General features: G+C 40.2%; 2 protein-coding genes and 1 long non-coding RNA gene across 4 annotated transcripts; 1 reads left to right on the top strand and 2 right to left on the bottom strand.

Moving 5' to 3' along the window:
- LOC134651162 (ras-related protein Rab-40C) lies at positions 1 to 13,691 on the bottom strand. Its single transcript, XM_063506199.1, has 5 exons — positions 13,197 to 13,691; positions 12,114 to 12,251; positions 9,502 to 9,695; positions 6,531 to 6,753; positions 1 to 206 (listed from the first exon to the last, which is right to left on the bottom strand). Exons 1-5 carry the CDS (start codon positions 13,297 to 13,299, stop codon positions 1 to 3), a joined length of 864 nt encoding a protein of 287 aa, XP_063362269.1. The 5' UTR covers positions 13,300 to 13,691.
- An 887-nt stretch (positions 13,692 to 14,578) lies between these two features.
- Positions 14,579 to 15,245, top strand: LOC134651117 (uncharacterized). Its single transcript, XR_010097079.1, has 2 exons — positions 14,579 to 14,921; positions 15,013 to 15,245. It is a non-coding gene; the product is annotated as an uncharacterized LOC134651117 (long non-coding RNA).
- LOC134651116 (serine hydroxymethyltransferase) lies at positions 15,062 to 26,614 on the bottom strand. Of its 2 annotated transcripts, none has more exons than XM_063506122.1 (9): positions 26,367 to 26,614; positions 25,778 to 26,010; positions 25,125 to 25,240; positions 23,371 to 23,531; positions 22,261 to 22,456; positions 19,938 to 20,114; positions 19,268 to 19,362; positions 17,661 to 17,880; positions 15,062 to 15,301 (listed from the first exon to the last, which is right to left on the bottom strand). In XM_063506122.1, the coding sequence occupies exons 1-9, from the start codon at positions 26,481 to 26,483 to the stop codon at positions 15,063 to 15,065; spliced, it is 1,554 nt and encodes a 517-aa protein (XP_063362192.1). In that variant the 5' UTR covers positions 26,484 to 26,614; the 3' UTR covers position 15,062. The 2 variants fall into 2 exon arrangements, with proteins under 2 accessions (XP_063362192.1, XP_063362193.1); XM_063506123.1 differs by lacking the exon at positions 26,367 to 26,614 and adding an exon at positions 26,237 to 26,324.
- Between the last annotated feature and the right edge of the window lie 289 nt (positions 26,615 to 26,903).

The raw sequence follows: 26,903 nt of genomic DNA, 5'->3' as shown, positions 1-26,903 counted from the left end.
TCAGACGATGGAGCACGAGTTCCTGCCGGTGCAGTTGAGGCGCTGGTTGTGCTTGGAGGCGCGCGCGCGCAGGCGGCTCGGCGCCGCCGAGATGGCGTAGGACTTGAGGTGGGACTTGAGGGCTGTGGGCAGCGGCAGCCGCTCCAGCCCGTACACGGACGTGCGCGCCACGATGGCGCGGCAGCACAGCTCCTGGAGGCTTAGTACTGCGGACAAATATGTTAATTTTATTTTATTTTATTTTCCACACTAAGGCTTAGCACGCACTGCGGTTTTTTTCTTGCGGTTGCGGTCAAAATGTAGCAAGTTGCGTGCGTGCGCTTATAAAGAATGCCGTACTTACATTTTTTGCGGTAGCGGAACCGCTTTTTAAAAACCGCAGTGCGTGCTAAGCCTTACAACTATCTTTACAGGTAAACCTAAGACAATAGTGTAACTAATATCAAAAAATATGTAAAGTATGTCATTACGTCTATTTATCCCGTATACGTATATTTTATTATTATTATGTAATATATCCAATGTTGATATTATGAATGAGATCACAGACTACATATATACAGACGCTGCTATCCCATACATTCAAATGTGACCGCCTAAAAGCGCATCATTACCAGATGGCGTCACTGAAAATGCACTGTTGCCTATCATGGATACAAGATGGCGCTGTGTCACATCCAAATCATAGAATTCCTAACGACATCTATACGTCTTCATTGAAAGTTAGTAGACATATGTCGTTGCCAACGATTAGAAGTAATCAACAGATGTCGCTTTATAGCGTATTGAATAAATCATGAATCTAGTTTAAAACTGGATCAAGCATCAAGCATGAGGGGTGGAAGGAAATGACCGAACAGGATAGTCTTATGTATCTTTCAGTATGAGTAAAGAGAGTTCGGGCACTTAAGGAGTACAGGGAGGGAAGGGAGAGGCAGGGTACAGAGAAATAGCGTAGCCAAACGGTATAACCATAAAGTAATTTCGGAAAACGATACTGTGGTGATGATAATATTTATATATTATAAGAATGCTACATAAGTCTTGCCGAAACTATTTAAACCGGCTGAAAATAAATACCTGTCATAATAATTTTGCGCATGCTACCATTGGTGCATGGCAAAAGGATTAGACATTACTACTGGCGTAAGTCCGTCTATATGCCACCATGCCACTGGTACTTGAGCGTTTCTTTATATTTTTTTAATCCAATTGCTCAAAAAGTTTAGTTTTTGTAGCTGCAAATCGTGCGTAAAGTTTGATTTTTTTACACTAGTGCTAAAAAGTAATCTGATTGATACATTTTAAATAAATGAGTATTATGCGAGACCCGCTTATAAATGACCCACCTGAACAACGCGCGATTGGGCATAAAGGAGTATTATTCGAGACCCAATAGTATTACTTGAACAACGCGCGACAGAATGAAGCTGACGTTCGTACAATACACTTTATACACTTAATATAAATGTAATTAATTAGATATATATCAATATAATGAAATAACAAAAGATTCATGTTTTTTTACATATAGCTGGTCAACCAAATCTTGTCAGTAAAATAAAGGCGCGAAATTCAAATTTTCTATGGGACGATATCCTTTCGCGCCTACATTTTTCAAATTTGCCGCCTTTTTCTACTGTCAAGATCTGGTTGACCATGTATAATTATATGTTCTGAAAATTAATTTTATTAATTTTAATAATACAATTTCTCTTCAATTGGCATAATGCTGACAACAGTGACAACAGAATCCACATTGAAAAAAATGGCAATTAAAAATAAAACTTTTTTTATTCCCTTCCCGCCTTTTTTATTCAACATTTAAAGTGATTTATGTTTGTAAGTAATTGCCAAGAAAGCATAAGTTATTAAATAAAAATGAGTGATTCAGACGATTTTGGAGTTAATTTAACGGCACCAGATATCAAAGCAAAGGCATCCGTTGTAAGTGACAGGGCTATAACCGCGAAAATCGAATTTCGCAAATTGCGGGCATTTTTCTCTGTCACTCTAATTACGTCTGCATTGGAGTAAAAGAGAAAGATCCCCGCAATTTGCGAATTTCGGTTTTGGCGGTAGCCCCTCAGTATATTACCGGAAAAATCGAAAGCTCGGTACTCGTGCAAAATGACATACTTCTCGCACTTATATCGAAAACTACTATTTTTTGCCATTTTTTATATTGTGATCTTTTTTGCCACTTTTGTGTTATTTGTACTCAAATTCACGAGCTCTTTCGATCCTAATGAGATAAAATACCTCAATTCATGCTCAATTCACTCTTATCGTGCCTTCTAAAAATTTACGATACAAGTTGCATTGCAATAACTATAAAAAAGTAACTGATTTGACTAGTACGAAAATACCCTATTGTAACAATACGATGCGACGTTGTCGAGTTAAACTGGCTTCGCAGTAACTCATAGCAGTTTGGCAACGTCGCGTCGTGCTTTTATTTTTAAGCAACAGATTTGTACATGATTTGTACCATCTTAGTACCTATACATACAAAGATATGTTTTCATAACGTTCCTTTTCAACTTCTCCCATGGCAAAACCCGTACCTATCAAACCTGAAATTATTATACAAAAGCATTTAATGTTTGTTTTAATAAACTTTTTCTGTTATAATTAGAATAAATATATCTAATTTTGCGTATATTGACCAGGCAGGTGTTTGTATCACTAATTATGTGACCTATAAGTATAGACAGACAACAGCGTGCACAGAAACGTCAAAAACGGCATCAAGTAATGATTATTGCTATTTTAAAATTAGTCCCCTACTTCAGGGTAATGTTATACGCCTGTTCCTTAAAAAAGCTGAGGGCCTACCGCGAACCACGTTCGACGTGTTGCCTCCCTGTCACACTTACGTACGAATTTACAAGTGCGACAGAGAGGCAACACGTCGAACGTGGTTCGCGGTAGGCCCTCAGAAATGGACACTGAGGCATAATTATCATTATTTTGGAATTTAAGTACTATATAATATTATTTGTAGTCTTTTGGAATATCATATTTTATTTGAACTAATAATATTGTATAATAATAAATCATAAAAGCTCTATTTAGGGACAAGAAAGAACTTTCAACGGCAACACTAAAAATAAACTGTCTAATAGTCAAGTCGCCACAAAGCGGCACCGCGTTTGTTGCCTTTGCTTTGTTTCTGTTTATACAAACTTATTAATTTCATATTATAGCTTCATTTGAACTATAGTACAAGTACGTGAATAGAATACCTAGACGTGTCTTGCTTGGTGCAGTTGCGTAGGTATGCTAAAAGGAAAGTTGGAAGACCGATGTGGCGCTTTAAAGACTGTGCTAAGCTTTCTTGGTCTAAATCTATACAATGGTTAGTGTTTGCAAACAGACTCCAATGTGAAGGCAATGTGTATTAAACTTTATTGTGATATTATTACATTTTATATATAAAAAATATGTTTCTGATTTCAGGACCCAGCCTCTAGCCACTAGAAGTTACAATGTATGCAACAAGAGAGTGAAGATGAAATAGTCAATGCATCTCTGTACAGTCGCCATCAGATATATCGGAACGGCCAAGGTGTTCACAATATCTGAACACGCACTCTAACGCCCTGACAATAGAGGCGTGTTCAGATATTTGTGAGCGCCTTGGCCGCTCCGATATATCTGATGGCGACTGTACCACAAGTAAAATATTTTGAGTGGAAGATGGTTGAGATTGATTCCTGTTTCAACGGACAGACACATGCTATGAAGATTCTCTTAAAAATAATAAAATACAATTAATAAATTTAATGTTTAACATGATAGTGACTTTATTTTGTCTACCCACTAACAACCAATTTGTTCAATGCTGGCGGGCAATGGCGGTAAACTTAAATATTTGATGTGGTATGAAGCTAAATGTTTTGAACATAATGGCAAGCCACTAAAAAGTTTTAATCCTAGATTAGCCATTAAACTGTGGCTACCAGTCTGATTTGTTAATTGTTATATAAGTACAGTCAGCGTCATATAGTAGGTAGCATCCAAAGTATTCAAATAGTTCGGTACACCATATTATTTGTATGGCGTACTGAACTATTTGAATACTTTGGATGCGACCTACTATACGACGCTGACTGTACTTAATTTAAATATATATAAATTGTATATTATTTCTACGGCCTCCTAGCTAGTCAGTAGTGACAGTGACCCTGCTCTGCTATGTGCTATGAAGTAGGAGGTCCTGGGTTCAAATCCTCATAGGACATTTATTTGTTTTTTAATTGTGTGTGTATATATTAATGGTCTATATCTATTCCCATCTGTCCACACCTCTTTTATGGCGGCGGGGACAAATGGGCCACCACCATGGGACACCATATTAATACACTTTTAGGGGGATCCGAACCTAGGACTTCCAGCTTTGATATGATCATAAAATATAAGATATGTATGTATTTACATTTACACATTGTATTATTGCTCTCATACATATAGGGATATTTTTTTAAATGTCGGATGTCTCTTCTCTTTTGAGCATGAATAGAAGCAGGGGATAACTGACAGAACGGGATAGTCTTATGTATCTTTCAGTAGGAGTAGCAGCGAAAGCGCTATTATTGTTTGTCCTTGTCACAGTCTCACATCTTGTTTTATTCCCCACCGTAAATTGACCACCGTGATTGGTCGAATTCATTTGTTGCCAACCATAACAAATAAATTCGACCAATCATAGCGGCGCAATGCGACGCTATGATTGGTCGAATTTACATGTTTTGTCCCTCACGGAGGCACGCGTACACCACTTCTATAGGATGCTACCTTCTATGCTTTTGAGCAAGTTTTTGTCACCTGCCCTGCTATTCAAACTGCTCAAGAATTTACAATGTTTTGTTACCAAGTAGGTCGATTAGTGTAAGACTGTCCTAAAATATATGTATAGCTATATGAGGACAATTTTGTAATGCGTAAGGTTAAGTAAATTAATATACAAACAGCAACACTCCTAACTGTACATCGGTACAGTTAACACTTAACAGTGTGGCTGATGATACCATGTAGGTTTAATATATTTTAATTATTATCACGTTTCTAAGAACAATAGTAGATTATTGTCGAGGTTCGGAAGTAGCTACTTGCAAGCTGAGGATTCGTTTTAAACGGACGACCTTGGGAGTCCGTTTAATTGAATCCGAAGCCAGCAAGTAGCCTTCCAGCCGAGTCATATATAGTGCTTTTCTCAAAAATGGTGCAAGAGATATTTTACAGAAGCAACGTTCTAATTTTCACAGAGAAAAGTAAAACCATTAAAAAGATTTGCTTGCCGCCTTTAAAAAAAATAGAAGTGTATTTTTCTGCTGAAAATACGCCAACGTATTTGAGACACCTAAATAGTCGCGGTACCAACATTATATTAATAATAAGTGCTGATCATCTGTTTGGCTGTTTAATGGACCTATGCCTTCATTTGATATGGCCATTTAAAGTTTTAAAAAGTTTGGAACTCGTTTAATAATGGAATTTGTATGCAACATTGCAGTCCCGAAATCGAGACTGCAATGTTTTTAACTTTTTAATTTTTAGAATGACCATAAACTACACACTTCGCGACCTATTTTTTAACCGGCAACGTCGACTTTGCCGTCCATTTTTGAGAAAAAATATATTATTTATTACTTAATAATGTTGATATGTTGTCTGTGATATGATCATAAAGTATGAGGATTTACTACAGTGACATCTATTGATAGTCTTTCTCAAACAATCGAGCTATTTAGTGTGTTACAACGGCAAGAAACTAACTGTCTAGTAATGCGATAGATGGCGCTTAGAATAGTTCATGCCATTATTTATTTATTTATTTCTGCGTCGATTTACTATGTGTAAATGGATGTTTTAAAAGGTTTTTGTTGTAATATGCTAAATAAATTAGAACTATACATGTTAATTTAAAAATTGGCAAGATTTGAAATAACACAAATATATATTTAGGCCCAATGGTGCTCTGAGTGACATCTCTTGAATTTTTGTGGAACTAAGCGAGGCTTGTATGGGCCGATTACTCTATACTATACTTACTTTATGATGAGATATAGAAGTATAGTGTGTTAGAACCAATGATTCAATGTATTATATGTGTAAGTCTTTGACAAATTCGTACTTCGAAGTCGATGGCGATATACGGCGTACATTATGCGGTAACTCTCGGTTGTCAATTCAGATACCACAAAACATATTTCGGCGTGCCATTTTCTTCAGCTGTCAAAATTTGGAACACGATTTTTTCTTAGACTTGCTCTATGATCTTTCATAGTACTATTTATTATAATTATAACAGTCAGACGGTTAAATGGAATTAGCATTTGTTACAAAAGGAATTTAATTTTCAAATAGAAAAGAATGAACATAGTAGCGAATAGTTCAGCATTTATTAATTTTATGTATGAAGCCTGGCGAAACATAACTAGGAGAGCCGACCCCATATAATGGCAAAAGGACAAGGAGAAGAAGAGGAGTATTAGAAGTAACAGAGTGAGTAAAATTCGTCATACCTTTATTGCTCCTCCAGAGCCGCTCCATGCCGTTCCTGTGCAGCGCCATCCGCGACAGCTCGCAGAAGCTCTCCCGAATGTTGAAGTCGCACAGCGGGCTCACTTCGAAGAACGCCATGTGGTTCTTGGCGGCGTACATCTCGGCGTCGCGCTCTTGCACTTGCCGCTTGAACGCCAGGTGTAGCCGGTTGCCGACTAGCACTTTCGGAACGCCGGGCGCGTGCTGTTAACAACATTTTCAGTTGAAATTTCACTAGTTATTATGCAGTGGCGCAGCGTGAACTAATCTAGCCGTGGGCGAAATCGCATCTGCGAGGCCCTTTTCTTTCACTGTGCCCGAAGGGGCTTCGCGCGAGGCCCCTCTTGGGGGGCGAGGCCGTGGGCGACGGCCCACTTCGCCCACACCTATCTACAGCACTGCTATTATGAATTTAAATTAATAATTTAAATCTAGGATTTCTTGGAAGAACTTGATAGGCATAGCATAAAAACATGAACTGTAAAATTATAACAAAAAGCTTTTAACGATTTTTTTAATAGTTAAAACACGGCGTTACAATCTATGTGTGAACACTCAAGATAAAGGAGATACAAAGAAAAGAAGTAATTAATAACTATAGTTTAAACTCTTACTGGGCTCGACAGATTTTGCTCGAATTGGCATAGATACATATAAAAAGCGCTACTTTAAAGAAAGTATTTCTTAACAGAAGTACAGGATAATATGACAAAAGTTTTAGATAGGATAGGAGCGCAACGAAAACAAAACTTATTATGTACGACAACACGAACGAGTGTTACACTACTACTTTGCGTTATGCGATGTTGCTAGAAAACACAGATTGGTTACTTTTGATGTATGTGTGCAGTTTGGTCATTACTGATCTATTGTAGACCTTAGGTGATTGCACTCTTAATGATAGTATTTATAAATAGTGATAGTTAATAGCGTTAATAATAACAAGCACATCTGTCTGATAGTAAAAAACCGGCCAAGTGCGAGTCGGACTCGCGCACGGAGGGTTCCGCACCATCAACAAAAAATAGAGCAAAAAAATGTATGTTGTATGGGAGCCCCCCTTAAATATTTATTTTATTTGTAGTATTTGTTGTTATATTATAGCGACAACAGAGATACATAATTTGTGAAAATTTCAACTGTCTAGCTATCGCGGTTCATGAGATATAGCCTGGTGACAGACGGACGGACGGACAGCGAAGTTTAGTAATATGAAATGTTTGGCATAATACTCTTTTTACCAGATTGCGGCAATGCCAAGGAAGGATTATGGTTTTAGTATCTAACCCATTGTAAATCTGATGTATTTTAGTATGGGGGGGGGGGGGAGGTTGTGTTTGTGTATTTGAGTTCTCACCGAGGGTTCCGAAAGCAAGATGTAGTTTACTAAACGTAATAATGTACTACATATAAAAAAGGAAAGATAGGTAGGGGTACTCACGGTTTCAGCCTAAGAACAATTATGGTACAAAAATACGTGCAAAAAAATAAAATAACAAGGCACTCATCGAAAATTCGATATGTTTAATTATTAAGTACACTAGTATGTAGGTATTAGTAGAAATATAATTATATTATCAACAAATGACCAAATCGGCTTAATTACACGCAAATGTTTGAAACTCATTGTATTCGTAATCAAACTTGTGGAATGCGTGCGACAGCATTTTCCCCGCGAATGACAATTTACTTGTTGTTCCCGTTTTATCACGAAGGCTATTAATAGCTACTTCACAACAAGATCTAAATTAACGTCATTTAAATGATCATTGCAATTATTACGCAAATTAAATTATATAGGATGCCCAGTAATTAATGGATAATCTGCTTACCACCAACAGGGCACCTAGCTAGCACCTTACGTAACTTCAATCACCTAGCTATTAAAAAAGACAATAAAGTTCGATTATCTCGAAAACCATGACACTTTTATTAGCCCTAAGTGCATTTTCTGAACCAGCCTAAGGTTGTCGGTGGTTAGGTTATCCATTAATAACTGGGCACCCTGTATACAGTTTAAATGGTGGGTCTTTATGTTGAATACTAACATTACTAATACTTTCTAAACCAAGACTCAACAAATACTAGATAAAAATGCAGCTGAGATAAATGCTATGAGACTTCCCCCAGCCACCAGTGAATACTGTTGAAGGACCACTTGTCGTGTTGGTGATGTCGTACACCAGCAGGATGCCCTGCGCGCCGCGGGAGTAGGACCGGATGATCGTGCAGAACCGGACCAGTCCCGACGTGTCCCATAGCTGGGCTCACTCAACACTCACCCTCTCCACTTCCTCCAGCCACCGGTCAATACTGTCGAAGGACCACTTGTCGTGTTGGTGATGTCGTACACCAGCAGGATGCCCTGCGCGCCGCGGGAGTAGGACCGGATGATCGTGCAGAACCGGACCAGTCCCGACGTGTCCCATAGCTGGGCTCACTCAACACTCACCCTCTCCACTTCCTCCAGCCACCAGTGAATACTGTTGAAGGACCACTTGTCGTGTTGGTGATGTCGTACACCAGCAGGATGCCCTGCGCGCCGCGGGAGTAGGACCGGATGATCGTGCAGAACCGGACCAGTCCCGACGTGTCCCATAGCTGGGCTCACTCAACACTCACCCTCTCCACTTCCTCCAGCCACCGGTCAATACTGTCGAAGGACCACTTGTTGGTGATGTCGTACACCAGCAGGATGCCCTGCGCGCCGCGGGAGTAGGACCGGATGATCGTGCAGAACCGGACCTGTCCCGACGTGTCCTATAGCTGGGCTCACTCAACACTCACCCTCTCCACTTCCTCCAGCCACCGGTCAATACTATCGAAGGACCACTTGTTGGTGATGTCGTACACGAGAAGGATGCCCTGCGCGCCGCGGGAGTAGGACCGGATGATCGTGCAGAACCGGACCTGTCCCGACGTGTCCCATAGCTGGGCTCACTCAACACTCACCCTCTCCACTTCCTCCAGCCACCGGTCAATACTGTCGAAGGACCACTTGTTGGTGATGTCGTACACCAGCAGGATGCCCTGCGCGCCGCGGGAGTAGGACCGGATGATCGTGCAGAACCGGCCTTGTCCCGACGTGTCCCATAACTGAAGTTTCACTCGCTTGCCATCAAGAAGGATTGTTGTTGTTTTGTATGCTGAAAATATAAAATACATGAGGGGATAATTCCCAAAACAAAATATCAATCGTTTGAATTTAATCTGCAGATGCTGCGGTAAACAAAATAATAGCTAAAATCGGCTTCGCGTAATATATCAGGGTCCCATAGTGGAAAAAGTATGCAATTTCACTTTGGTATACGAAGTCTTAATTCAAGCATTGCAGTAGACGAGTAGAAAAAAGCGGCCAAGTGCGAGTCGGACTCGCCCATGAAGGGTTCCGTATTTAGGCGATTTATGACGTATAAAAAAAAAACTACTTACTAGATCTCGTTCAAACCAATTTTCGGTGGAAGTTTGCATGGTAATGTACATCATATATTTTTTATAGTTTTATCATTCTCTTATTTTAGAAGTTACAGGGGGGGGGACACACATTTTACCACTTTGGAAGTGTCTCTCGCGCAAACTATTCAGTTTAGAAAAAAATGATATTAGAAACCTCAATATCATTTTTGAAGACCTATCCATAGATACCCCACACGTATGGGTTTGATGAATAAAAAAATTTTGAGTTTCAGTTCGAAGTATGGGGAACCCCAAAAATTTGTTGTTTTTTTTCTATTTTTGTGTGAAAATCTTAATGCGGTTCACAGAATACATCTACTTACCAAGTTTCAACAGTATAGTTCTTATAGTTTCGGAGAAAAGTGGCTGTGACATACGGACGGACAGACAGACGGACAGACGGACAGACAGACAGACAGACATGACGAATCTATAAGGGTTCCGTTTTTTGCCATTTGGCTACGGAACCCTAAAAAGGATACCTCGTTAATTTGAAAAAAAAAAAAGAAAAAAACTGCTCATCACATGTTGCAATAAAAACAAGACTAAATCTAGGGATATATATGTATACTAGCCGAAACTACGAGGGTTCGAAAATACGACGAAGCGTGCCGAGAAAAGATATGCAATGCACTGCCTTTTGCCCTTTGTCTCGTCTTGGCGGGGGCACGGCCGTGCCCCCAGATATATACAAGAACAATGTTCGTGTTAGTCTCACAAACGCAGGATTTTATTGACACCCATGTTTTAAAGAAGATGTAGCTACAGCAACTACTAATCTAATTGCGTCTTTGAAATACAAACAATGGTTATGAGATTGTGACAGATTAGTCACATAAGGCACAACACAATGCTATGTGTCACCTACAGTTTGTTTCTGTTACCATACTGTGATCTAATTAATGATTACCTTGCGTTATATCAACTCCCTTAAATTAGGAATGTGATTAAATTTACAGTGTTCTATCACAGGGGGCGCGGGCGTCCAAATTACGCGAGGATTTCAGGGGGGAGGGGGTCAACTGAATCTCACTAAATCTGACGTGGGGGGAGGTTTTGAGCAAATATCACGTTTGTTTAAATAAATCAAATGTATATACATATAGTCAAAATACAAAATTTCAAAGATCTCACGTGAGATTAGGGGGTTAAGGAGGGGGTCGAGACAAATCTCACAACATCTCACTATGGTTAGAGAGAGGGTAAAAATCCCTTCGCATAATTAATGGACTCTTAATAGTGCTTAGGACGCTTAATAGTGTTGAGCCATTGCACACCTGAATACCAACAAGTTACAACAGTAGCAAAAGTTGTTTAATAAATAATATCCCCATTTATTTCAACCAACTGGGATTGTAATTTAAGTACCATGCAAACCATTATTGACAATTTATAAACCATATTGCAAATACAAAAGGTTCAGCAACAGTTAGTTAAGAGAGTTCCTCTTAGTACATTACTTACACCATTAAATTACAGAAAGTAAATTGGAAAATGTTGACTTAACAACTTTTTATATCAACTCCATTATTCTGTTCTTCACTTGCAATTCAAGTAATAGTATTTTATACAATCGTGATATAATCACTATTGTATACAATACTTTTTCTACGAGTCAACAAAAAAAGAATTAAAACTAGTAGAAGAATCATATATGTAGGTAAAAAAACCAAAAGTATACAGCTAAGATGCGCGAGCAGCCGCGATACCTTCATACTCATACGCGACCCGGCCAACGACAACGGCGGTTGGTCAACAACACCTTCTCGTAACTCATGAGGCCCTGGTACTTGCTCCGCGCTTTCGATTGATCAATTTCATTATAGTTGACTAAACTGTATCGAAATGAATATTATAGTTGACTAAACTGTATCGAAATGAATATTATAGTTTACTAAACTGTATCGAAGTGAATATTATAGTTGAGTTGGGGTCCCATAGTGGAAAAAGTATGCGATTTCACTTTGGTATACGAAGTCTTAATTCAAGCATTGCAGTAGACGAGTAGAAAAAATTCTTATAATGAGCTAAGGTTGGCTGATGAATGAATTAATGATGAAATAAAAGTAAATATATAATAATTTAGGATAATTCAGATAATATCTTACCACTGCCACTACAAAACGGAGAATCTGCAGAGCCATCCTCTAGGTCTTGTAGTATTTCCTGCTTGCCCACATCGGAGTCCCCCACTAGGAGGACTTTTAAAAGGTAGTCGTAAGACTTGGGGGCTGCAGGCGGCCTCCCTATGAAATAGACGTACAAATATATAAACAACAAACAGACAAAATTAGAATATAAGAAAGAATAAGTATGTAATAAACACTTTATTGTACAAAAAAATATTGGTTACAGCAGATAATACATAGGTACATAAGTGTCTGCCTTTGGCTGAGCTGATATAAAATACAATTCAACTCTGGACTTTATAATATAAAAACCAGTTCAACAACTGAGAAAGGTCAATCATTTGTATGTATTTTTAAAACTGTCAGTAGACTCATAATTGTTTCAGAGAAGATTAGTAAATGTATTGAGACATTCAGTACTGTTTTTACCATAAGGGCACACGGGGCCCATGCCCAGGCCCCCCATCCTCAGGGGGTCCCCAAGGACAGTCAGTAACAGTAAATTTGATTACCCATAATAAATAGAAGATCATAGTAGAAAACTGTTAGTTTAATTAGCTTTCTTTACTTTCCAAAAGGGCCCCAAATTCTTGTGCCCAGGGGCCCCAGCATAGTTTAAGACAGCCCTGGAGATATGTGCTCAAATCAAAATTATTGAAGCAAAATGGTTTTTTCATGCAGAATTTGAAGTTGGTAAATTGTGTAGCTTATACATTACCTATCTTATTAACACCAACTTTACTAGGCAGTGATATTTGTGATTAGTTTGAAAATATTTTGTTTAGTATGAATGCAGCATTGAATACAGTGAAATAGCCCAAGCGGCCAAAAATATCGCAACACCTTATTTCTCTTGTAACAAAGGTATGTTGCAATATATTATATTTGGCGCTTTGGCTGTCTCTACCTATACAAATGTTCAATTTTTTTGATATTCATTGATTCATCGAGTGATTTACAAAATACTAATAAACGAAAACTACTACCAAGGACCTACTTTTGGCAACCAGGAAGTGCACTAGGCATGGGCACCCATTTAAATAGCTTTGATAATAGGAGTACCTGTTCTCTGATGATGTGAGCGAGGCAAAGTCGTGCTCCCATTCTGCGCCACCTGACCCGTCGCCTGCTGCGGTGCTGCTACCATCCCTGTCGTCGTGAACATACTTCTGACACAAGCCTGATCTCCAGGTGGTCTTTACCACACGCAAATGTATACATAATACTGACGAATTAGTTCTTCGCGATATCCATCAAGGTCTATAACTTATAACACTAATAGTTAACCACTCCGAGCTCTCGATAAACACAAGAATTCACTTTTTGTTTCACATGCCAACCAAAATACGTATGTTCATTTATGCAAGGTCGGCCTGATTAAAGTTTACGTTTTCACATAACTATGTACAGTTATTTCCAGCGAATTCAGTAACTGCTGTTAGACTGGGACATAATTGCTATTACAATTATGTTTAATTGAGATTAGCGACACAAAAACAACCCAATATACAAGAAAAATATGACGATGAATGAATGAATGAAAGATATTTGGAGTTTGCCACAGGTAATATATATAAATTACAAGGTTATTTCACGGTTATTTTACGAAATTATTTGTACTTAATTGATTATTCCCAGTCCCTCTATAGATTTATTTGTCATTAAGGTAATATGTACATTCATTTTTGAGCTATTACAATATCAAAAATGGTCAAAAATAATACTTCGTTTAGTTCCATTTTAAGAGTTTCGGTTCTTACCGATTTGTACATCACTACAGCATTGAGACGTTTTTAAAATGTGGAGTCCACGAGACAATTTTTCGCCAATCTGATGAAATTTTCCGATCGAATCAGGCCGTGCGGACGCAAACGCCAATTTTCGAAGTTAGTTTCTATGGAATGCAGATTGGTGCCAATTATTTTCCTGATCAAATCGGGCGATTTGCCCAGCTCGTCTGGACTCTACTTAAGCCCCATCCACACTCGTGCGCGAATCGTGCAGTCTGGCGGGGGCTTTAGAGTTCGGTTCCACCGTGGCATGGTGGCCTAGGGGTTCGTGGCGTTAGCTAAAGACGCGGGTTCGTATCCGGCCTTCACCACTATTTATTTCAGTTTATAACGCAGATATATTTAAATTATTAGGGCATAATATTCAATAAAGGATTTTAATATTTGGCAGAAGTAATGATAGGTTATTCATAGTTTGAGTAACATTTTATTTGATGAATTCTGGTCATGTGACAACTTCATACAAGAAAACAAATAAGAGATTCTGTTAAGGCCCCAGTACACAATGGGCCATCGCCGGCCACTCCAAGGGACGCATTTATGCGTTAGAGGGAGCAAGTGATATTGCTATCTCATTCTACCGCATAACTGCGTCCCTTGGAGTGGCCCATTGTGTACTGGGGCCTTTACATATAGCAGCTATACTTGAGCTATACATACTTGTACAAAGTATAAATTACGTCAAGGCACTTTTTCTTACAACTAGATAATGTTATGATTATAATTCTATATTACGAAATACAAAAATAAAATGCGAGTAAAAACCGTCCTTATCTTAAACTTCATTATACAAGTACACAACTTTAAGAATAACAATAATCAAGCAACTATAAGGAATGGCGTCGTATTTATACTAGGCTTGACTCTTTTACCGCGCGACTTACATATTGTACATTTAAAATCGGATGCAAAAAAAAAACATTTATAGCGTCGCTATATCGCGACATGCGCAGTGAAAGGGTTAACGATGTTCAGCCTCTTATAACCTCATTTTAAAGTGGTAACACACTATCGCACCGCACCGCGATGGTAACACACTATCGCACCAAGGTCGCGGTGCGGTGCGATAGTGCGTTACCACTTTTAAGGTTAACAACCTGTGGCCACCAGTGCCAAAATGCTTGTTTTAACTTTTAAATTAGTACCTCTCAAGACCCGGCAAGGGGAAAGATCTACTAAAGTTCTCAATCTCCTCTTTAAGCTTATGAACTTTGGATTTGACGTCATTGTTTTCCTCAATGACCTTGTTGAAGTCGGCCAGCTTGGGGCCGGAGATTTTCGTGACCTCTTGTCCTAGCTTGAGGGCCTTGTCAATGTAGTCTACCACTCGGTCCATGTGTTCCTCTTTGAAGCCTCTGGTTGTTAGGGCGGGGGTACCTGGAGAAAATAAATCGAGTTAGAAAGTTATAGACTGAGCTTCTATGACAGAAGATTTTTCATTTGATACAAAAACGATGATTGGTGAGTTGAGATGAACTATGACTATGTAAGGTCTAAGAAAAAAAAGCGTTCCTCCCCGATTTTGACAGCTGAAGTAGATGGCGTTGTACGGCGCATACGGTTTTCCTTCCGTACTGTCTTCTTGTATGGACGTGTACAATATAGAGTATTTGTATTGTATAATGTAGTCAGCGGCAGAAATTGCTAAGCGGGCCAGGTGTTCAAAACGACCTTGACGCGACTTTATTGTTAATCGAATAAGAGCGTGTCAAGGTAATTTTGAACACCTCGCCCGCTTAGCAATTTCTGGTGCTGAGTGTACGCGCGAGGTGGAGGCGCACGTAGCCGGAGTAACAAGGCCACAGACAAGACATCCTCCAGACTGAGCATAGTAGCGCTACTCTCTGCCACAAATATACGGTAGTTTTACTCCATTTTCGAGGCAAAGTGTGACTTCCGTGTCTTTGAACGGACCAATCACGGCACGGGACTCGCTCACCTCGTCCCCCGCACCCCAGTATTTTTGGCAGCATCGGTTTAAAATATTTGCTCTAAACTCAGAGGATTCCTAGTGTATGAACCAGGGATGTTGCGGATGCCGATTTTTTGACATCCGCGGATGTGGATGCGGATTTTTAAAGGCTCAGCGGATGCGGATGTCAAGATACATAAAAACGTCAAATATTACATTTTAGTAATTTTTATTTCAAAAAACCGGCCAAGTGCGAGTCGGACTCGCGTTCCAAGGGTTCCGTACATTAAGTCCAACTCAGCTTGACTGCTAATTTCTAATAGGTTTATTGGCTAATGACTAAATTACCTAGCAGTCTAGCACCTACGCCGATGCTAAGACGTTCCTGTACCGACCTGTTCCACATCCGCATCCGCATTAAATCCGCATCGATTTTATGCGGATGCGGATGTTGAAAATAATGCGGAAGTTCCGCGGTTGCGGATGCGGATATTCGCAACATCCCTGGTATGAACAAGCCTCACCGAGCCGGATGCCGCTGGGGTTGAGCGCGCTCCTGTCGCCGGGCACGGTGTTCTTGTTGCAGGCCACGCCGCACAGCTCCAGCACGCGCTCGGCCCCGCGCCGCGCACGTGCACCAGTAACAAGCCTCACCGAGCCGGATGCCGCTGGGGTTGAGCGCGCTCCTGTCGCCGGGCACGGTGTTCTTGTTGCAGGCCACGCCGCACAGCTCCAGCACGCGCTCGGCCCCGCGCCGCGCACGTGCACCAGTAACAAGCCTCACCGAGCCGGATGCCGCTGGGGTTGAGCGCGCTCCTGTCGCCGGGCACGGTGTTCTTGTTGCAGGCCACGCCGCACAGCTCCAGCACGCGCTCGGCCCCGCGCCGCGCACGTGCACCAGTAACAAGCCTCACCGAGCCGGATGCCGCTGGGGTTGAGCGCGCTCCTGTCGCCGGGCACGGTGTTCTTGTTGCAGGCCACGCCGCACAGCTCCAGCACGCGCTCGGCCCCGCGCCGCGCACGTGCACCAGTAACAAGCCTCACCGAGCCGGATGCCGCTGGGGTTGAGCGCGCTCCTGTCGCCGGGCACGGTGTTCTTGTTGCAGGCCACGCCGCACAGCTCCAGCACGCGCTCGGCCCCGCGCCGCGCACGTGCACCAGTAACAAGCCTCACCGAGCCGGATGCCGCTGGGGTTGAGCGCGCTCCTGTCGCCGGGCACGGTGTTCTTGTTGCAGGCCACGCCGCACAGCTCCAGCACGCGCTCGGCCCCGCGCCGCGCACGTGCACCAGTAACAAGCCTCACCGAGCCGGATGCCGCTGGGGTTGAGCGCGCTCCTGTCGCCGGGCACGGTGTTCTTGTTGCAGGCCACGCCGCACAGCTCCAGCACGCGCTCGGCCCCGCGCCGCGCACGTGCACCAGTAACAAGCCTCACCGAGCCGGATGCCGCTGGGGTTGAGCGCGCTCCTGTCGCCGGGCACGGTGTTCTTGTTGCAGGCCACGCCGCACAGCTCCAGCACGCGCTCGGCCCCGCGCCGCGCACGTGCACCAGTAACAAGCCTCACCGAGCCGGATGCCGCTGGGGTTGAGCGCGCTCCTGTCGCCGGGCACGGTGTTCTTGTTGCAGGCCACGCCGCACAGCTCCAGCACGCGCTCGGCCCCGCGCCGCGCACGTGCACCAGTAACAAGCCTCACCGAGCCGGATGCCGCTGGGGTTGAGCGCGCTCCTGTCGCCGGGCACGGTGTTCTTGTTGCAGGCCACGCCGCACAGCTCCAGCACGCGCTCGGCCCCGCGCCGCGCACGTGCACCAGTAACAAGCCTCACCGAGCCGGATGCCGCTGGGGTTGAGCGCGCTCCTGTCGCCGGGCACGGTGTTCTTGTTGCAGGCCACGCCGCACAGCTCCAGCACGCGCTCGGCGCGCGCGCCGCTCAGGCCGGCGCCGCGCACGTCCACCAGCGCGAGGTGCACGTCGGTGCCGCCGGTCGCGATGTCGTAGCCGAGCGCCACCAGCCCGGCGCACAGGCGCTGCGCGTTCTTGATCACCTGAAATGTAACAATAGAGTTACTGGAATGAACCATAATACTTATTTTTTCTACTCCCGTACTTTTATTTGTCATTTAAAGGGTCGTGCACACACCTTTAAAACCCTACCTTATAGTTGTCAAGACAAGTCTTTAGTCTATTCCCCAAAAAAGAATTGGTGCATACACGCAGTATCTTTTTGGCGATTTTACGATACCTCGTGTAATGACCACTTAAAAAATATTGAATGAAATACAGTGTTGCCAACCTTATTTTAAATGTCATCTCAGACAAATAAGTGAACCATAGACATGTTTTATTTTTTATTTCATTCATTCATTCATTATTTTCCCGCCCGTACCCTCCATTAATTGCTACTTCTTGAATGAAAAATATTTGTTTTTACAATTTTATTTCAAAGTAAGTGCTTGGTCGTAGAAAAAATATTGTATGCAACGTTGTTTAACCGAGTCAAAAATTACTCGTGGCGTCTTCAATTTTCGGCTTCGCCTCAAATTTTTACTCACGCCACTCACCTTTTTTGACCTCTCTTAAACAACGGTTGCATAAAATATTGCATAAAAAAAACATGTCTATGGTCCACTCATCTGTCAGAGATGACAATTAAAATTAGGTTGGCAACAATGTATTTCATACAATATTTTTTAAGTGGTGATTACACTAAGTATCGTAAAAGTGCCAAAAAGATACTGCGTGTATGCACAAATACTTTTTTGGGGAATAGACTAAAGACCTGACAACTATAAGATAGGGGTTTAAAGGTGTGTGCACAACCCTACGACAAATAAAAGTACGGGAGTAGAAAAAGTACTATTACGCCACTCGGAAATGTGACAATAGATGGCCTCTGGTAATCTTAACATAATATAGAAAATAGTTTACATCTGAACCAATAGTACAATTATATTTTAGTTGTACTAGATTGTCCTACACTTTTACTTTCCAGTTTCCACTCACTGATTAGTTCACTTCGCCAATCTCATGCCGAATCCACAAATTGGGCCAACGTAAGCCAATATAAGGGTCACATTTATGCGTTAGAGGGAGCAAGTGATATTGCTATCTCATTCCACCGCATAGTTGCGTCCCTCAAATTTGCCACCAATCTCAGCGCGCAAAGTTCATTGGGTCATTTATGGTAATCCTTTTAAAAATAAGAAAGGTTGTTAATAGCTCCAGAAGCTGTGTGAGACGCTTTTAAGCCGTAATGAAAAACACCTTTAGTAAAAAAAAATTGAAGCCCTTTGCTGCTATTGAACACTTATTAACAACACTTTAGACAAAAAATCCGACGTCTATACTGATTCTAATAGGAACATTAGGAACTGAAGAACTCTGGACTGGACCGTACAAAAGTAACGACCACAAAGTTTTGCTGAACATTACCTGCTTTTGGTACTCCACAAACTCAGGAGCTTGAGCTTGCTTCATGGCCGTGGCGATGGCCGCGATGGCGTGGTTATGGGGTCCACCCTGCAGACCTACAATTAATTAAATTAAATTAAATAAATAAATATTACAGGACATTTTTCCACAAATTGACTAAGCCCCACGGTAAGCTCAAGGAAGCTTGTATTGTGGGTACTCAGACAACGATAGATATAATATACACATACATAAATACATAGAAAACACCCAAGACTCAGGAACAAATATCTGTGCTCATCACACAAATAATGCAAAATTCAATCAGTTAATATAATATAGGTAGGTAATTATATATGACATGTGGGAGCTACCTGGCTGCTTTTATGAGCATGACAGCTAATGTACAATATATTGACCATGTCTCTCTGGTTATCAAAAGTTAATGTTTGAAAATACCAGCATTATAAATTCCAGAGCCATCTACTTCAGCTGTCAAACTCGGGGTTATGATCAGTTAGACTTTACTCATGCAAACAAAGTATTTTTGGTAACAAGATTCTAAGAGTTTTTCTTTTTTTAAACAAACTAGCTAATTGAAGATTATTACTCAGTCATACATGTCTCATTATGCATTGATTATTGATTAATATCGTATAAGACCTAAATAAAATATAACTAGGCAAGTTACCCGGGAACACAGCCTGGTTGATCTTGGACTCGAAGTCATACATCACTTTGTCTCCGTTGGCTTTCACCGAGCGCACTCCTTTGCGGAAGAATATCACGCCGGCGCGCGGCCCGCGGAGGGTCTTGTGGGTGGTCGTGGTTACTATGTCGCAGTACTCGAACGGGCTGGGGATCACACCTGCGGAATACAAGATAGACAACTTTACAATAATATAGTGATTATCGAATTTAAACTGTAATTTAATCAGTTTAGTAATTTTTGTACAATATAGGGCAGGTACAGTCTGCCGTATGCACAGGCAGAGGCAGACCAAATAAAAAACCGGCCAAGTGCGAGTCGGACTCGCCCATGAAGGGTTCCGTATTTAGGCGATTTATGACGTATAAAAAAAAACTACTTACTAGATCTCGTTCAAACCAATTTTCGGTGGAAGTTTACATGGTAATGTACATCATATATTTTTTTTAGTTTTATCATACTCTTATTTTAGAAGTTACAGGGGGGGGGGGGACACACATTTTACCACTTTGGAAGTGTCTCTCGCGCAAACTATTCAGTTTAGAAAAAAATGATATTAGAAACCTCAATATCATTTTTGAAGACCCATAGATACCCCACACGTATGGGTTTGATGAAAAAAAAATTTTTGAGTTTCAGTTCGAAGTATGGGGAACCCCAAAAATTTATTGTTTTTTTTCTATTTTTGTGTGAAAATCTTAATGCGGTTCACAGAATACATCTACTTACCAAGTTTCAACAGTATAGTTCTTATAGTTTCGGAGAAAAGTGGCTGTGACATACGGACGGACAGACAGACGGACAGACGGACAGACAGACAGACATGACGAATCTATAAGGGTTCCGTTTTTTGCCATTTGGCTACGGAACCCTAAAAACCGGCCAAGTGAGAGTCGGACTCGCGCACGGAGGGTTCCGCACCATCAACAAAAAATAGAGCAAAACAAGCAAAAAACCGGTCACCCATCCAAGTACTGACCCCGCCCGACGTTGCTTAACTTCGGTCAAAAATCACGTTTGTTGTATGGGAGCCCCACTTAAATCTTTATTTTATTCTGTTTTTAGTATTTGTTGTTATAGCGGCAACAGAAATACATCATCTGTGAAAATTTCAACTGTCTAGCTATCACGGTTCGTGAGATACAGCCTGGTGACAGACGGGCGGACGGACAGCGGAGTCTTAGTAATAGGGTCCCGTTTTTACCCTTTGGGTACGGAACCCTAAAAAGAGATGGCGGGATGACCTTGACGCTTTTTACAGCGACTGGCAGGAACATGTAAAAAACCGTGATGAGTGGCGCAAGGAAGGGGAGGCCTTTGCCCAGCAGTGGGACACAATATAGGCTATATAAAAAAAATAGGGCATATAGTGGAGGTATACAATATAGGCATCGATGGAAACAACTTCCAAAATCAAAATTTTTCCCCATTTTTGACCACTGGGAATAAATGGAACAGTGATAACAGCACTAGGTGGGAACTTTAATTTTTTGTCTCATTTGTTTCCAATGCCCAAAAAAGCCATTCAAAAAACTTTCAGCGTGACCTATGTATTTACAAAACAAAGACGTAATTCTTCAAATGTGCTTATTATGTTACAAAAAAAAATTGTTTGAGCATGAATGACGCTTAAACTGGTTGTTAACGACACAAACTATCAATGGAATATTTACATAAGATTTTGAGCAAAATATAAACAGTGATTGTTAGGTACTGAGTTAATTTAATTAACCTGTCAGATGACTGAGGTCAAACAATTGTTATGGAAATACGTATCTTATGACGAAATGCCTTCGCGTTTCGCGAGTATGCGTCAACAATAGATGCAAAATAACAAATGATAAAAATTAAAGGAACTAAGTTTTAAGGCAGTTTCCTTAAATAAGTTTTTGCAAAAAATTCTGGTACCAACCAGCTTTTATCTTTGACTGTACTTCTCTCTTTCCACAGGCAACTAATATTCATCGAATTAATTCTAACAACCCCAAACACAATTAGGTTGCGTCGTTTCATCACAGAGTTCCTATGGCTACCTCCTGTCTCCATCATCAGATCAGCTCGATGGCCCCATAATACTGCATATGTATGAAAATTTTAAGCTTCATTGGAAACCGGGAAGTGGGCCAAATTTAACTTGCAAGAATTGATTACAGACAGACAACGGGACATGTGAAACTAAATCAAAAGCTTGTGATAAGTAATACTGTCATCAGCATGTTCTAAACTGACCTTTAAAATACCTTCTTTCGTTGCAATAGGGTTTACAATTAGTCAGTTTTCTGTACCAACGACGGTACATAAATACCTGCTGCAACCAATCCTGAGATATGAGCCATATCGGCCATGAGGTAAGCGCCGTTCTCATCAGCGATCTGCCGGAAGCGCTTGTAGTCGAGGCAGCGCGAGTAGCACGAGATGCCGGCGATGATGAGGCGGGGCTTGAACAGCCGAGCGGTCTCTGCTAGCTTGTCGTAGTCTATCAGACCGGTCTTGGGGTCCACCTGAATGCAGCAATAATAAAGGGTTAGAGAAAACTATCAAATATGTTTCCATACAATTATAAGAAAAGGAATAGTTTGCTAACGATGCGAAAGGATTGCTCAATATTGGCGAGCATTAGATATAGATAGGGTGGCCGCTATAGTTATTGGCACCTCTTAACAAATCACAAGGCAATAGAAGTCTTATTGTTAATGTTAAGATTTTAAATCCCTTCTCCAATTGGGGGGGATTTAAAATCTTCTCGAGGCAGTGGTGTAGGGTTGGAGCCGGTGGAGCTTTATTTGACGTTCATAAGCGCTATGTAATATGCCTGTTTGAATAATAAACTATCTTTAATACGCATCCTTATCCTATTAATGTAATATGCCTGTTTGAATAATAAACTATCTTTAATACGCATCCTTATCCTATTAATGTATTATTATCATTATCTCAAATAGGTTATAAATGCGTCAGTTTAATGCTATGCCAATGCCAATTATTACATCAGACCGTGACATATGCGAGGGTGTGTAAATAAGATAACGGCTCAATTTTAATTAAACTGGTTGTAATAAATACATTTTACCCACTATCAATATAATGTCAATCTGGTAAGAAAGGTCAAGGGGTACTCTTATCGATGTGTCTTATATTGTCAATCTACTTATTGCTATGCAATTTGGTAAAGATTTTGTTTTCATCAATTAAAATTGCTACATAACATAATATTCAACCATGCACAACAGTGGATGGTTATGGGACTTTTGGATAGTTTAGTTTCCTTACAGTCTTGTTTAAATCTATTGGAGGGGAAGTGTCTAATTTTCAGAGATATTTATTTTGATGTTTATGCTGACGCTTTCAAACTTTGTCATTCCAAAGTCTGTGCAGAGTTAACTACTGGAAAGTAATGATGGTAGTGTATACTTACTTTGTATGGCATGCTTTCAAAGAAGATTGAGGTAGCTGAAATCTTCTTAGTAGGGGTGAAGAAGCCATGGGTGAGATGTCCACCATCAGGCAGGTCCAGTCCCATGATGCGGCCGTGGGGCTCCACCACACCCGTGTACACCGCAAAGTTGGCTGGGGAGCCTGTGAATTAGGATAATTGGTTAGTCATTTGGTCAAAGAAAGCCTATTTATTTCATCCATTGGGGTTTCAATATTTCATAAGTTCATAACAAAACAAATATAGCCAAATCATAGTGAATCTTATTTACAAACTTCTTAGATTTGTTAGATGTATTTTCCGATATTTTTCTTTTCTTGTATAATAAATTCCGATCGTCTTTTTTCCCTGTATAAAAATTTCCGCACGCCTTTTTTCCCTATAGATATATTTCCTGGTATATTTTTTTTCTTGTATATATAAATCTGAACGCCTTCTTTCCGTATAGACATATTTTCCGATAGATTTATTTTCTTATACACAAATATCTGAACGCCTTCTTTCCCTGTATTTTTTTTAACATAATGCAATATTTTATAGTCCTTAATTTTACTAGGGGACAAATTCCCGGCTGTCTTTTTTCCTGATCAGAAATTTTAAAATAGATATGATTCTTGATAGAAAATTATATAATATGTATTCGCATGTTCGCAATTTTGCCCGTTTACGTTACTACCTACTTACACTACAACATAAAAGTTGATACAGATGTAGTGCATAATTACTTTCCATCGTGTTTTATCGAAAAAGTTCGTATTTAGCGTGCTGTTTCAGTCAGCGTCTAAAGGCCCTGTTTCTAGAAAGCTTGTTAGTAAGTAGGTACCTAATATTACTTGCGGTAGTCTCTATTCTATTCATATTGTTTGAAAGGGACTTTCACAAGGTACTAGTTACAACTTTTCGAGAAACGGCCCTAGTACCCGACAAACGAACGAAACGAAACGGTTTGACATTTGACACTGAATAATAAAATTCCATATTAATGGATATGAAAATGTCACTCATTTAAAACAATAATTGATTGACACTTCGGGTGCCGTCGTATTCCGATTGAAATCAAATCAGAGTTTTACCGATGTTGTGACAAGATTGCAAACAGGGTCCAAGCAAATAAGAAGTTTTGCCCCTAGTAAAATGAATGACCATGAAATTTTTCGTTAAACAACAAAAATAAATCTATCGGAAAATATGTCTATACGGAAAGAAGGCGTTCAGATTTATATATACAAGAAAAAAAATATACCAGGAAATATATCTATAGGGAAAAAAGGCGTGCGGAAATTTTTATACAGGGAAAAAAGACGATCGGAATTTATTATACAAGAAAAAAAAAAATCGGAAAATACATCTAACAAATCACTTCTTATAGTAGCATGTAGGAAATCATTTTGACATTTCATAAAGAGTATGTATGCATGTCTGATTCCTTGTCATTGCATAATGATTTCTTAATTTATTATTTATGACCAATTCTAATGTATCAAATAAGCAATTGAAATTGATGGCTGTGTTCAAGAAAGGTGATAATATATTATGAAGAATGAACACCAAAGTAGTGTCAATACAATTTATGAACATTTGCTGATTTGGTGTGGAGTTTATTAAATATGAGCTTTCAACTTTCCATGGCTCTTTTCGAACTTTGTTATAATGTGCAAGAGGGGTCCCTACATCAATTTAATTATATGATTTTACAAATAATAGTAAGATAATTATATTCCAAATTAATTACGGACCTGAGTAGGGCTGCACATTCACTCCCCATTCTTCCGCTTTGAGCCTGTAAGTCTGTAGAGAGCGCTGTTGAGCTAAAATTTCAATTTCATCAATATATTCATTGCCTCCATAATATCTGAAATAGAAAACTGAATTATTACTGAAGGTTTGATACAGTCTTAAATACACATTAATGTAATTATCGTATCCCGGGGTTTTGCAGGCGAGTATGTTTTACACTAGCCAAAAAATAGGTAATAAAAACAAACTTTTTGACCATTCCTAAATACATTTGAAGCTTACTACCTATTTTAAGTTCATAGTTTGGTAATTATTTTACACTAATCAAACTCATTTCCGCACCCGAAACCCTGGGATATGGGTTGATGGTAATTATGTAAAATTCTTTTAAGAAAATTAGATTGTTTGTTAAGTCAGTCCAGGCTGCTGAGATTTGGCAAGCATCAGAGTATAGAGGTGCCAGCATACATTTTTTTCACATCATGTCACTGCAAAGTCTCTGAAGTTATAGTATAGCTAGACCCACTCTCACAAACACCAAATATTTATTCTTTTTATCTTGAACACATGACTATTTTTTTTGTAATGAATACATTATGAATGCAATAGCATACATTGACCTATTATTCATGTAGATACTTAAATGACGAACCTTTGGTTTGGCATGCCCTCAGAATACTTGTTGTGGAGACATGAGCTCAAACACTGGAGCACCGGAACAGAGGTGAAATTCTCTGAAGCAATCATCTCCAGCCCCGCCTCTTGTCGCTTCTTCTCCTTCACAATGATGTCGAACAGCTCCGGATCCGTATCCCACAAGTTCCCGTTCATCAATTTCTTGTCCATGGCTGCTGCTGTACTATAACTTCTGGCTGGAAAAGTTTTCTGAAATACGGAACCACGTAAGTACGTCTTTATGCATTAACTCCTCAATTAAGACTGACCTTTAAGCAAAAGCATTGGCCTGATATTGATATCGAGATAACGCAATCACAAACAAAAGTTGATTGTTTCATCAGTCCCGCTATTTATAGCATTAACTGTCTCAGTATAATTCCATTATCATTATTAATATGTAAAAACAGCTTAACCGAAAAGGAAAAGCACTTACATGTAATATTTCACAGAACCTAACCTACTCGCAACGTGCCGAGTTTGATTGATGTAATGTACTAACAATAACAAAGTAAAGAAGGCCAATTTAAACCGTCAATTTACACTAAACAACCTGTTTCACTTACTTGAAGGCCGGTTTTGGCCTGTACTGTCAATGATGAGCTCTTCAAGCTTTGTAGTGAAAACCTCTGAAATTTCTTAGCAGCGTCGTAAAAACAGATTTGTAACAGCTTGTTGTTCATGATGATGAAATATCAATTGTATTGACTAGAATAATTGAACACAGTTCGTTTTCCTTTTACATAAACGCAAGTATTATTTTATCACCAGCGATAACCCATTATGAACTTTATCGTCACGTAACATTGACTTGACGTTTCTGACGTTTCCTATTTTTTTTCTGAGCTAGACGTGATTTACGAACCGCGTTATTCAGCCACAACCAACCGATGAATGAAAACAAATGCTATATTTTGTGGACACGGATCGAAATGTAAATGTATAAGGAATTAAGTAACGACTTGTTTATACACTTCTTTATCAAACAAGTCATTTATACTTTATACCTACCCGCGATTTGTGGTATCAAAAGGGTATCAACATACAGTTTGAGTTCGTTGTTTCGAGTGTTAGTAGGTACAGTACAGTACAAATGTATGGTG

The sequence above is a fragment of the Cydia amplana genome, chromosome 9 (genome assembly GCF_948474715.1).
Source record: "Cydia amplana chromosome 9, ilCydAmpl1.1, whole genome shotgun sequence".
NCBI lineage: Eukaryota > Metazoa > Arthropoda > Insecta > Lepidoptera > Tortricidae > Cydia > Cydia amplana.
Note: the sequence above shows the minus strand (reverse complement) of the source record. Positions and strands in the feature narration are given on the sequence as shown.

What these genes read in the sequence shown, in the direction of transcription:
- LOC134651162 (XM_063506199.1), bottom strand. Translation starts at nt 13,299, where the DNA reads ATGTTCACGACGACAGGGATGGTAGCAGCACCGCAGCAGGCGACGGGT. An exon ending in CTCACATCATCAGAGAACAG is followed by an intron (nt 12,252 to 13,196) that starts GTACTCCTATTA and finishes TCTATTTCATAG; the next exon opens with GGAGGCCGCCTGCAGCCCCC. An exon ending in GGCTGGAGGAAGTGGAGAGG is followed by an intron (nt 6,754 to 9,501) that starts GTGAGTGTTGAG and finishes TGTTGTTAACAG; the next exon opens with CACGCGCCCGGCGTTCCGAA.
- LOC134651116 (XM_063506122.1), bottom strand. Translation starts at nt 26,483, where the DNA reads ATGAACAACAAGCTGTTACAAATCTGTTTTTACGACGCTGCTAAGAAA. An exon ending in AGGCCAAAACCGGCCTTCAA is followed by an intron (nt 26,011 to 26,366) that starts GTAAGTGAAACA and finishes TCCGTATTTCAG; the next exon opens with AAAACTTTTCCAGCCAGAAG. An exon ending in GAGGGCATGCCAAACCAAAG is followed by an intron (nt 25,241 to 25,777) that starts GTTCGTCATTTA and finishes TTTCTATTTCAG; the next exon opens with ATATTATGGAGGCAATGAAT.